At 35.6% G+C, this 14,101-nt stretch overlaps 1 protein-coding gene across 1 annotated transcript in view; it reads right to left on the minus strand.

The window, feature by feature from the left end:
• Nucleotides 1-298: 298 nt before the first annotated feature.
• The window catches only part of LOC102803917 (sodium/hydrogen exchanger 9B2-like), a 94,128-nt gene continuing 80,325 nt past the window's right edge, over nt 299-14,101 (minus strand). Inside the window, exons 7-11 of the mRNA XM_085494108.1 lie at nt 11,801-11,950; nt 8,105-8,213; nt 6,941-7,077; nt 5,058-5,135; nt 299-4,885 (exon numbers count right to left, since the gene is read on the minus strand). Of these exons, the coding sequence (XP_085350234.1) occupies nt 4,712-4,885; nt 5,058-5,135; nt 6,941-7,077; nt 8,105-8,213; nt 11,801-11,950 (648 nt within the window). The 3' untranslated portion in view covers nt 299-4,711. The remainder of the gene's footprint in view (nt 4,886-5,057; nt 5,136-6,940; nt 7,078-8,104; nt 8,214-11,800; nt 11,951-14,101) is intronic.

Below are 14,101 nucleotides of genomic sequence, written 5' to 3' on the forward strand. Positions count from 1 at the left end.
TATTTATATGCAGTGTAAATCACTAGTTGTATTCATATGCAGTGTAAAATCACTAGTTGTATTCTTATGCAATGTAAATCACTAGTTGTATTCATATGCAGTGTAAAATCACAAGTTGTATTCATATGCAGTGTAAATCACTAGTTGTATTCATATGCAGTGTAAATCACTAGTTGTATTCATATGCAGTGTAAAATCACTAGTTGTATTCACATGCAGTGTAAAATCACTAGTTGTATTTATATGCAGTGTAAATCACTAGTTGTATTTATATGTTTTAGTAACCACAAGAATATAATTTTAGTTGGAACAATTAGTGGTTAATTTAATATCCAAGTTGAAAGAAATTGGATAAAACTGTTATTGTGAAGAAAAAGTATAAGGCAGAAATTTTGTACTCATACACCTTGACATTTATCTATGATGATACACACAAAGTAATAATGCATTCCCCGATTTATGTGTACTCGTGGTTGTTAACTTATACAAAAACAAAGACAAAGAATATGTTTGCCAAAACCTTCAGAAAATATTTTGTAAATCATTGTATAAAACGAAAAGAATAAAAAAACTCTCATTATGAATACAAAAATCAAAGAAATACAAAATCAAAGAAAGCTTAGAAAGAACTCCCATGTGCTGAGAGAATTGCAGACATAATACAAATGAATTAGCCTTCCCAACAAGAATCTTGGCAACTAATATTTGTCTGCTATTTGAGATATAGAACATAAAAACAATGTGATCCAAATTATTGAAGTTTATAATACTTGAAGATATACATTTACTTTATATACAGACTTCACTTACATCTGTGGTTTTAAGTCTCATTTCTGGAGCACCTCTACCACAAGTTCAATTTAAATTTAGTTTTTTGAGATACCAGAAATTGGCTAATAATAATCAACATGCATGAAGTGTGATAATTATGCACATTGTACATGTACAGCAATTAGTATGCTCAAATTTCAATCCAATGCATTGTTCCCAGGCTTATATACAAGTCTTATTGAAATGCAAAAATTGTTCATGAAAAGAGTGCAAATTAAGCAATTATTTTGCATAGATTACACCCCAAAACTAATTACGTCTATGTATTGTTCCAGAGCACTTATGTATCAAGTTTTATTATAATGTGATGATTAATTCTTAACATAATCGATGGAAAGCTTAAAAGTAAATTATCATGTATATAAACCAAAAACTAATTAGTTGGATTGTCTTTATGAATCAAGGTTAATTGAAAAAATATAGATACTTGAGATATTGACAAAAAGGCTGAAAACTGACTGTTATGCAAATCCGGTAATTAATATGCACATATTTTAATGTAAAACTAATCTAGTTTTTGCAATGTCACAGACCATCAATGTACCAAGTGTTATAGAATTGTGATTAGAAGCCAACAAATTATGAATTATTATTATTAATATTTAGATAATTAATATGCATAGATGTTAATAATTCATTCACACTTTATCAGGTCCATACATTGTCCTAGAGCATGTAGGTATCAAGTTTGTACTTGAGACATCCCTGGCAAAGCAGTAAATTGAGTAATCATTATGCAAATCAGGTAATTAATATGCATAGGTATTAACCTAAAAGTTATTAGGTCTGTGCATTGTCCCAGAGCATGTAGGTACCAATTTCCCTTGTTAAGTGATGATTAGCACTGAGATATGAGATATGAGTGGAAAAGCCAGAAATTGAGTTATCATTAGGCAAATTAGGTAATTAATATGCATAGATATTAACCCAAAAGTTATTAGGTCTGTGCATTGTCCCAGAGCATGTAGGTACCAATTTCCCTTGTTAAGTGATGATTAGCACTGAGATATGAGATATGAGATATGAGTGGAAAAGCCAGAAATTGAGTTATCATTATGCAAATTAGGTGATTAATATGCATAGATATTAACCCAAAAGTTATTAGGTCTGTGCATTGTCCCAGAGCATGTAGGTACCAATTTCCCTTGTTAAGTGATGATTAGCACTGAGATATGAGATATGAGTGGAAAAGCCAGAAATTGAGTTATCATTAGGCAAATTAGGTAATTAATATGCATAGATATTAACCCAAAAGTTATTAGGTCTGTGCATTGTCCCAGAGCATGTAGGTACCAATTTCCCTTGTTAAGTGATGATTAGCACTGAGATATGAGATATGAGATATGAGTGGAAAAGCCAGAAATTGAGTTATCATTATGCAAATTAGGTGATTAATATGCATAGATATTAACCCAAAAGTTATTAGGTCTGTGCATTGTCCCAGAGCATGTAGGTACCAATTTCCCTTGTTAAGTGATGATTAGCACTGAGATATGAGATATGAGTGGAAAAGCCAGAAATTGAGTTATCATTATGCAAATTAGGTGATTAATATGCTTAGATATTAACCCAAAAGTTATTAGGTCTGTGCATTGTCCCAGAGCATGTAGGTACCAATTTCCCTTGTTAAGTGATGATTAGCACTGAGATATGAGATATGAGTGGAAAAGCCAGAAATTGAGTTATCATTAGGCAAATTAGGTAATTAATATGCATAGATATTAACCCAAAAGTTATTAGGTCTGTGCATTGTCCCAGAGCATGTAGGTACCAATTTCCCTTGTTAAGTGAAGATTAGCACTGAGATATGAGATATGAGTGGAAAAGCCAGAAATTGAATTATCATTAGGCAAATTAGGTGATTAATATGCATAGATATTAACCCAAAAGTTATTAGGTCTGTGAATTGTCCCAGAGCATGTAGGTACCAATTTCCTTTGTTAAGTGATGATTAGCACTGAGATATGAGATATGAGTAGAAAAGCCAGAAATTGAGTTATCATTATGCAAATTAGGTGATTAATATGCATAGATATTAACCCAAAAGTTATTAGGTCTGTGCATTGTCCCAGAGCATGTAGGTACCAATTTCCCTTGTTAAGTGATGATTAGCACTGAGATATGAGATATGAGTGGAAAAGCCAGAAATTGAGTTATCATTATGCAAATTAGGTGATTAATATGCATAGATATTAACCCAAAAGTTATTAGGTCTGTGCATTGTCCCAGAGCATGTAGGTACCAATTTCCCTTGTTAAGTGATGATTAGCACTGAGATATGAGATATGAGTGGAAAAGCCAGAAATTGAGTTATCATTATGCAAATTAGGTGATTAATATGCATAGGTAATAACCCAAAAGTTATTAGGTCTGTGCATTGTCCCAGAGCATGTAGGTACCAATTTCCCTTGTTAAGTGATGATTAGCACTGAGATATGAGATATGAGTGGAAAAGCCAGAAATTGAGTTATCATTATGTAAATCAGGTAATTAATATGCATAGGTATTAACCCAAAAGTTATTAGGTCCATGCATTGTCCTAGAGCATGTAGGTATCAAGTTTGTACTTGAGACATCCCTGGCAAAGCTGTAAATTGAGTAATCATTATGCAAATCAGGTAATTAATATGCATAAGTATTAACCTAAAAGTTATTAGGTCTGTGCATTGTCCCAGAGCATGTAGGTACCAATTTCCCTTGTTAAGTGAAGATTAGCAATGAGATATGAGATATAAGTGGAAAAGCCAGAAATTGAGTTATCATTATGCAAATTAGGTAATTAATATGCATAGATATTAACCCAAAAGTTATTAGGTCTGTGCATTGTCCCAGAGCATGTAGGTACCAATTTCCCTTGTTAAGTGAAGATTAGCAATGAGATATGAGATATAAGTGGAAAAGCCAGAAATTGAGTTATCATTATGCAAATTAGGTAATTAATATGCATAGATATTAACCCAAAAGTTATTAGGTCTGTGCATTGTCCCAGAGCATGTAGGTACCAATTTCCCTTGTTAAGTGATGATTAGCACTGAGATATGAGATATGAGTGGAAAAGCCAGAAATTGAGTTATCATTACGCAAATTAGGTAATTAATATGCATAGGTATTAACTCAAAAGTTATTAGGTCCATGCATTGTCCTAGAGCATGTAGGTATCAAGTTTGTACTTGAGACATCCCTGGCAAAGCTGTAAATTGAGTAATCATTACGCAAATTAGGTAATTAATATGCATAGGTATTAACCTAAAAGTTATTAGGTCTGTGCATTGTCCCAGAGCATTTAAGTATGAAGTTTCATTGTAATGTAATGATTAGTGGAAAAGCTGAAAGATGACTAATCATTATGCAAATTATGCAGAGCATTTAAGTATGAAGTTTCATTGTAATGTAATGATTAGTGGAAAAGCTGAAAGATGACTAATCATTATGCAAATTATGCATGGATTTTCACCAAAAAATAATCAAGTCCCATTGTCCTAGAGAATCTATGTACCAAGTTTCATCAAAATGCAATGAGTAGTTCTTTAGATTCAACATAGAATTGCGCTTTAATTTAAGTTTAATTAAAAAATAGTTGAATATCCTGTGACTTAACATAGAAATGTTTGCAAAGCTAAGGTTTAGTAAAGGGGTAGGAATGGTACAATTGTATTAATATTAATACAATTGAATATTAATATAAATTATGAAACATAGTGAGGGTTGTCACTTGCTAGGTGTAAAGTTAATTGATAGTCGTTAAAATGTTGATGCCAGAAACGTGCATGCACACTGCACAGTGCAAAGACTCGTATTGTGAGTCAAACCTCCAATCAGGCAATAGTAGATGTATTCAATACAATGTTTTGCCACATAGCTGGCAAGTTCTCTAAGTTCACTAGACACCAGTGTCTTTATTCAACATGGAAGCACATTCAGATGGAACATCTTGATTCACAAGTTTATGTGAAGTACTAGTTGTTTTGTTCAGTAATCGTGGTCCACTCAAAGCAATGGCTGCAGCACCTAGAGGTGCCGTTATGATGATAGACAGCACAGCTATTGTCAAAATCTACAACAGAAAAAAATCAATTAGACTGGAAGATTGCAGTGGTGAAAGATGGAAAAACCACTGACAGACACAAGACCAAAGGTTTGTGGTGGTGAAAAATGAAAAAACCACTAAAAGATTCATCGATCCTTTGAATAATGTTTTTTGTTGACATTATTGGTATTAGTGTTACCTGTTTTCCAAGCTCTATCACTTCCTCGGATGAACCTTTTTCCCTTGCAGTGTCCAATGCTATAGAACCAATAGCAGCCTGTGATAAAACGTTACAGATACATAGAAATGTAAACAATTGTCAGGCAGTGTAACAATGTATCAAATATCTCATAATGCCAATACAATAATTTCCCATATTACACCTATTCGACCTTCAAACATATTCTTTCATAAGTTTGAAGTGCCTACTTGGACCTGTACTTCCTAATCGCTATTCCACAGATGAAATATGTTTTGGTCTTGATAAACCAGGTTTTGTAATGTTTTATTTTGAATTACATTGTTATTTTATAGTTATATAACATTATGCAAAAATCATATCATTACTATTTGAGTAACCTGATGGATGGATCCAGTCAGACATCTTGAGTAGACTTTACAAATCAAAGTTATTGGTTATACTCCTTCTACCAAATTTGAGGAAATTCATATCAGACTGTCATAGTGTGTAAAAAGGTGTGTTGTATTGTACTCATAATGAGAGTTATTTTCAACACTCAAGCTTGATGATGATGATGCATGGTTGAATGGGTTTCCGTCATCGTGTCTGTGTCATGTTTTGAAAAGAGAGATCTGTTATGACAGCAGAATGAACTCTTTATTTTTATTCTATTTTGAGATATGCTACTTCACCAGCTTGGTAGACCGATTGATTACTTTCAAACTTAGACAGTAATTGTTGAATGTTGTGAAATATTATTATTAAAAATTTATCAAAATCAAGCATTTCTTCCATTCTAGGACCCAATCTTTGTCATGTATAGATACATTTTGTTCAAAATTGGTACATACATTAGACATAATGAGATGCACATCATTTTATTGGAACAAGCTCAACACAGTCAACTTTTTAAAGAATAAAGATCCGGAAAATTTGTATTTGTATGTATTGTATATAAGATTCTTAAAATAATATTACAGCAACATATCTGAGCAAAGTTTGACAAGAAAATACTGGGCAACATGATCTTCAATTATTACATGTACTGTATTAATCTCAATATTCTTTATAGAATAATATACCACGAATTGCATAAGAATTTCCAAATAATAGTGCATTAATTGAATAAATAAGCAAAATAAAATAGTAGCAAGAATTCAAAAAGACAGATCTTATTATTAACATGAGGCTCTCATTAGCAGCAGTATAAATATCTTTATTCTGTCCAATTATTTTGAATGATTTTATTCTGCTAAATTTTATCCCATATCTTGAAATTCAACCATCATCAAATATTGAACTTGGCCAGATCCAAAAAATAATATTACAAGTTTGATAGAAATTGGATAAAAACTGTTTTTACAACAATGAGGACAAACATTTTTCTCTTATACAGCTTGACGTTCATTTATGATAATATTGACAAGGTAAAAATGGTGGCCATTTTGTTTTAATGAACACGGTTCTAAAGCTATATCTCTGACATTCCTTGACTGATCATGTTAAAACATTTTCTATGCATTATACAACTTGTCACAATGTGCACAGCTATTCAAGATGGCTGAATGAATCAAACATTTCTACTAGTTTGAACCCAAATTTTGGTTAAACACACACACCTATTGTCCATCTTGTACATAAACAGAACAAGATCATAATGTTTATTCAGATCAAATTAAAAACAGAGAAATGCGAAATGCTGTTCTAGACATACATTGACTGATGACGATAAAACTTTACAAGTACATTATAAATCATACCAATATTATAAATCATTCAAAATGGCTGACTATGTCAAATAATATGTAGTCAGAAAATTAGATATTTGCACAGATAGAACCCTGAACACAAGTCCCTGTTATCTATAATTCTAGCAATGTAATAGCAGAGAATACACATACCTGTACAGTGGCCTTCGGCAACCAAGCAAGAGGAATGAAACATTTTTCTTTGAGATTGAGACCAGCACGAAACACAGACAGGAATGATACAAGCATTCTCACAGACAATGATATGGCCAACATACCTATTCCAAGCCCTACAGAAAATACAATATATATTAACAATAGGTCTCATATTCTGAAATTCCCAAAAATGATTGAGCTAATTCAACTACACTAGATTGACAAAGGCTGATTATTGTTTTTTTAAATAGTGATTTACACTTGTGGGTTCCTTACTACAAGATACTTTTTGCACATTTGTGAATTTCTATTTATGTCCATTAAAGCCTCAATACATTAATCATGAAATAGATTGTAAGAGTATTGCTGTTAGTACTGGATATTTTAATTTAGTTGTCGGGCATAAATGAAAGAACTGCAGTTAGTTCAAAAATATGCATCACAAACAACTGACATCTTTACAAATAAAAAAAAATACTCTTTCATGAATAAATAATTTAATTTAATGCAATAAGTTTCAAATCAAAATGCTATTTCATAGTCAAAAAACTTATTTTTGTTATTACAAAATACCAGTATGTTTTGAAATGCAAGTAAAATTTAAATTATTTTCACCATAAGCAAACATTTTTGGTCCCACACAAACAGTTGATTGTGTGAAATAATTCCTGTCATGTTTGTTACATGTAAGTCGACCAGTTATTAACCAAGATTGCTGGATGGTGTTAGCCGAAGATATATCGGTATTAGAAATTCCAAATAGCATAAGATGACGAATCCAACACAACGTTGCAGTGCCATCTTTTGATTTCAGTGTAAACAGTATGATTTTTCCCAAGAAACAGGGAATTAGGATTTGCAAGAGATCATTGAAAATGTTTTTACCATTTTTCACAGTGATAGCTGTCCATTGTCAAACAGAGTTTACCTATTCCGCCAGTCACAATTTTACATTGTATTCTTGAATAGGCACCAACGGCTCTGAAAAAGCTTGACTACAATTTAGGCGCCAGGAAAGATTGAAATGTTCTAAAAATTACTCATTTCTGAAACCTCAGTCAACACTAGATATATTCTGTGACTGTAAATTGACAGTGTTTTCTGCAACCATAAGATCTCCCACCAACCAAAACACATTGCCACCCTGGTTTAACTGTATACCTATTGTTGATGCATCCAGATTTCCAATCAGTATTTCAGCTCCAATAAGGGAAAATAAATAAGGTTGGAAGAAAGTCCATAATAAACTCATTACTTCTTGCACTGGTACCTGAAACATAAGAATACATGATAGAATGCATCAAGACTGTACCTTAGGTCATCCCAAGGTACCTTAGGTCATCCCAAGGTATCTTAGGTCATCCCAAGGTATCCTAGGTCATCCCAAGTTACCTTAGGTTACCCCAAGGTACCTTAGGTCACCCCAAGTTACCTTAGGTCATCCCAAGGTACCTTAGGTCACCCCAAGGTATCTTAGGTTATTCCAAGGTATCTTAGGTCATCCCAAGGTATCTTAGGTCACCCCAAGGTATCTTAGGTCATCCCAAGGTATCTTAGGTCACCCCAAGGTATCTTAGGTCACCCCAAGGTATCTTAGGTTATTCCAAGGTATCTTAGGTCATCCCAAGGTATCTTAGGTCACCCCAAGGTATCTTAGGTCATCCCAAGGTATCTTAGGTCATCCCAAGGTATCTTAGGTCACCCCAAGGTATCTTAGGTCATCCCAAGGTATCTTAGGTCACCCCAACGTATCTTAGGTCACCCCAACGTATCTTAAGTCGTTCCAAGGTATATTAGGTCATCCCAAGGTATCCTAGGTCATCCCAAGGTATCCTAGGTCATCCCAAGGTATCTTAGGTCACCCCAACGTACCTTAAGTCACCCCAAGGTACCTTAAGTCACCCCAAGTTACCTTAGGTCACCCCAAGTTACCTTAGGTCACCCCAAGTTACCTTAGGTCACCCCAACGTATCTTAGGTCACCCCAAGGTATCTTAAGTCGTTCCAAGGTATCTTAGGTCATCCCAAGGTATCTTAGGTCATCCCAAGGTATCTTAGATCATCCCAAGGTATCTTAGGTCATCCCAAGGTACATGTATCTTAGGTCATTCCAAGGTATCTTAGGTCACCCCAAGGTATCTTAGGTCACCCCAAGGTATCTTAGGTCACCCCAAGGTATCTTAGGTCACCCCAAGGTATCTTAGGTCACCCCAAGGTATCTTAGGTCACCCCAAAGTATCTTAGGTCACCCCAAGGTATCTTAGGTCACCCCAAGGTATCTTAGGTCATCCCAAGGTATCTTAGGTCATCCCAAGGTATCTTAGGTCACCCCAAGGTATCTTAGGTCACCCCAAGGTATCTTAGGTCACCCCAAGGTATCTTAGGTCACCCCAAGGTATCTTAGGTCACCCCAAGGTATCTTAGGTCACCCCAAGGTATCTTAGGTCACCCCAAGGTATCTTAGGTCACCCCAAGGTATCTTAGGTCATCCCAAGGTATCTTAGGTCACCCCAAGGTATCTTAGGTCACCCCAAGGTATCTTAGGTCACCCCAAGGTATCTTAGGTCATCCCAAGGTATCTTAGGTCATCCCAAGGTATCTTAGGTCACCCCAAGGTATCTTAGGTCACCCCAAGGTATCTTAGGTTATTCCAAGGTATCTTAGGTTATTCCAAGGTATCTTAGGTCACCCCAAGGTATCTTAGGTCATCCCAAGGTATCTTAGGTCACCCCAAGGTATCTTAGGTCATCCCAAGGTATATTAGGTCATCCCAAGGTATCCTAGGTCATCCCAAGGTATCCTAGGTCATCCCAAGGTATCCTAGGTCATCCCAAGGTATCTTAGGTCACCCCAAGGTACCTTAAGTCACCCCAAGGTACCTTAAGTCACCCCAAGTTACCTTAGGTCACCCCAAGTTACCTTAGGTCACCCCAAGTTACCTTAGGTCACCCCAAGTTACCTTAGGTCACCCCAACGTATCTTAGGTCACCCCCAAGGTATCTTAAGTCGTTCCAAGGTATCTTAGGTCATCCCAAGGTATCTTAGGTCATCCCAAGGTATCTTAGGTCATCCCAAGGTATCTTAGGTCATCCCAAGGTATCTTAGGTCATTCCAAGGTATCTTAGGTCATCCCAAGGTATCTTAGGTCATCCCAAGGTATCTTAGGTCACCCCAAGGTATCTTAGGTCACCCAAGGTATCTTAGGTCATCCCAAGGTATCTTAGGTCATCCCAAGGTATCTTAGGTCACCCCAAGGTATCTTAGGTCACCCCAAGGTATCTTAGGTCACCCCAAGGTATCTTAGGTCACCCCAAGGTATCTTAGGTCACCCCAAGGTATCTTAGGTCACCCCAAGGTATCTTAGGTCACCCCAAGGTATCTTAGGTCACCCCAAGGTATCTTAGGTCACCCCAAGGTATCTTAGGTCACCCCAAGGTATCTTAGGTCACCCCAAGGTATCTTAGGTCATCCCAAGGTATCTTAGGTCACCCCAAGGTATCTTAGGTCACCCCAAGGTATCTTAGGTCACCCCAAGGTATCTTAGGTCACCCCAAGGTATCTTAGGTCACCCCAAGGTATCTTAGGTCATCCCAAGGTATCTTAGGTCACCCCAAGGTATCTTAGGTCATCCCAAGGTATCTTAGGTCACCCCAAGGTATCTTAGGTCACCCCAAGGTATCTTAGGTCACCCCAAGGTATCTTAGGTCACCCCAAGGTATCTTAGGTCATCCCAAGGTATCTTAGGTCACCCCAAGGTATCTTAGGTCACCCCAAGGTATCTTAGGTCACCCCAAGGTATCTTAGGTCACCCCAAGGTATCTTAGGTTATTCCAAGGTATCTTAGGTTATTCCAAGGTATCTTAGGTCACCCCAAGGTATCTTAGGTCATCCCAAGGTATCTTAGGTCACCCCAAGGTATCTTAGGTCATCCCAAGGTATCTTAGGTCACCCCAAGGTATCTTAGGTCATCCCAAGGTATCTTAGGTCACCCCAAGGTATCTTAGGTCATCCCAAGGTATCTTAGGTTATTCCAAGGTCACATTGTAGGTAAACAATTACTCCTCAGTAATTTCTCAAGAAAAATGTGCAGAAAGGGTCAGAGCAGAATATCAACTTATAATATTTCATGTCATTTCATTCAAGTTCAATCTGTTAAAGTCTTTCATGACCATTGAACCTATTAAACAAGAGTAAAATAATCATGGTTTTTTGTTTTAAAATTGTTGCATAATTATTGATTTTACCCGGTATGAAATATTTTTATAACAAAAAAACTATGGATAAAAAATATGCAAAAATTGTCCTTTTTAAAATTCTTGTTTTAAAACATTATTACCCCTTGATATAATCAGATATATATAATTTATATATAGATATTTAACCCTAACCTGAAGACAATTTAAATCCATGTCACTTTACCAAAAATGACAAAAATATTAATCAAAATTAGAGAACATATCTACATGAAATAAACAAATCTAGGTGAGGTCTACCCAAGGTACATATACACAAAGTATCAAAGCAATCAGGCTTGTAGTTTTCAAGAAGAAGTTGAAAATATAAAAACTTGATGTGAACGACAACCGACAATTACTCATATGATAAGTTCCGCTTGACAAAGTCAACATCGGAGCTAAAAACAGCTGAAACTGGGACAATATAATTACAAAGTTTAAAAACAAAATTTCATTAATTATCAAAATTCTGGAACTTAAATGTTGAGCAAAATATGTTAAGACAATTTAGAGAATGCTAATTTGAAACAAACTACAGAGAAAAATGTGTCACTGCAAAAGATTTCATATGGTACTACAGGCTGACACATGTTGCAAGCAATATGTAAATAGCCAATCCTCACCTTTGTTGCTTTCCACTTGTAGGCTGCTACAAATGCAATAGTTAACACTGCCAGTGCTCCTGAACCAGAGAGTTCTAATGCAGCGCTACCAAAAAGACCTAGCAAACCACTGGCAAATAGTAACAGACTACGGAGTCCAACAAGTGAGACCTGAAACAAAATAGATTGAGTCAAACATGTGAAAACAACAATTAGTATTTGTCGCATACGACTTGTTTACCACTTCCGTGTCACTGAGAATGTTCTAGAACCGTACTGTGTCTGGGTGGAATATTCTAGATTTTGTTTAGAAACTGGTTGAATAGGTCATAGAACACTGTAGGAGGCAATAGAAGGTAATGGAACATTCTAGAATTTGGTAGTAAGTTCCAGACTCATTATGTATGCTGATGTAATGGTCTATTTATAGACAGTGTAGGTATATATAGGGGAGTTGTTCAGCACTGAGATCAGATCGGAGATCTTGTTGAATTGTAATGGAGTTTAAGTATCTAGTTATTGGAGTAGTGGAGTTTTACCGCATTATTGTACTTGATGTTTGCAGAGTATAATTATAATACCAGTACCAGTTGAAACCTCATCTGTTGGCTCCGTGTTCGTATTTTATCATCGCCACCAGGGAAATCTTTCTGTTACTGTTGCCATTTTGGTATTTGAACCATCACACCTGTACTATACCAATTACGGTAATATTATGTTGTGTGTGACAGTATTCTTGGGATTCTTTGACAATCAAATAAATCTTAGCAATCGTGTACTGAGGGGTATGGGGGCATAGAGTCAGAATAAGGAGTATTGAAGCATATTCCCGGAACATTCAGGCAACCATCATAGTGAAAACAAAGTTGAAAACTCTCAGAAAAATGTACTTGGGAAGTTGTTGAGACTCTCCTGTATTAATACTACTCGTACATGTGTAACATGTGCAAATTAGATTGCCCAGGATTACTTCAAAATTGAGTTCTATTTCTTATATAGCTGTTTTCATTGACTCTTTGGCCAGCATTCTACAGCTTGAGCAGAGCAGAGCCCATATAACGTTCTGTGATGTAGACACACACACACATTGTCATACTTGTTACACTTTTCTTTGTTTGTTACGTTTTTAGGTTGACGCCATCAGGCTACTGGGTCACTGCACAATTTTTCAAGATACAAAAGTCTGAAGTTTCATGAAAAAATATTTAAAATTGACACACTAGTTTCTATGATGAGATTATTTCTACTTTACTCAGAATTTTACATGGAATGAAATAGTTGTAAATTATTATTGATATCATTTTGGGGGTTTTCGCACATTTCCATGTCCTCATTCGCCCCCAAGATGTAATTTCAGTTGTAATTTTATTAACATTTTCAGTAACAACCATATTTGTAGATCACAGCTTCCGCTGTTTCTACCATATCAGGCCAGTCCCGGCTGCCTCAATGCTAACCTGTCATGTAGTTGCAGCTTCCGCTGCCTTTACCAGTAACACATAACATCACGCAGTTTCAGCTTCCGCTGTCTCTGCAAATAACACAACCAGTAGGTACAGCTTCCGCGGTATCCTGCCCCTCAATTCGTACTAATGACTAATCTATTAACCTGCAGCTACTGCTGCACTAACCAGTTTATCTTTTATTATTGTTTGTAATTTTATAGTCTTTATTACAGAGTTTTACTTTACAGTGTTTCATTACATTTGTATTTTCATTTACTCAGCCAGCAACAATTTGGTGTTGCCCAGTTTTATCATTTACAAGGTTTGTTACTTTTCCTACCAGTAGCTATTGAAAGCTACTACTTTCACGTTTGGGAGCCCGCTGGGAAATTTGATCTAATCTGTGTATTCTGACTGATCCCAGCAGCAGGCTCCCCTGTTGTTTGCCAAATAAAGTACCTTTACCAATTTTATATGTTGTGTCATAAATAAAAACATTTGCACAAATCAGTTTACCTGATAATCCGTCACCTATTTCAAGAACAGAAATTGAAACAAATGCTTGCTTATTACTAATGCAATTTAATTATTTTCATTATTTACTAAGTTTAAACAAGCCATGCATGGCACAGTCCCCATTAGTTATCAAATTTAAGATATACAGTTTTGTTTATAGTAGTATAGCTGGAATATAAACATGTCAGGAATAGGATTATGATGATTGAACATTTATATGATTGACATTTGTATCTGATCGTCTAACGAGTATTGAGAGATATTGCTCTGGAACAGCATTAATTAAAACAAAATCAGCCATTTTGAATACATGTATAATGAATATATAAAATTTGAACATAGTCAGTCAAAGCATATCGGA

Source organism: Saccoglossus kowalevskii, chromosome 19, assembly GCF_978046115.1.
Source record: "Saccoglossus kowalevskii chromosome 19, keSacKowa6.1, whole genome shotgun sequence".
Classification (NCBI taxonomy): domain Eukaryota; kingdom Metazoa; phylum Hemichordata; class Enteropneusta; family Harrimaniidae; genus Saccoglossus; species Saccoglossus kowalevskii.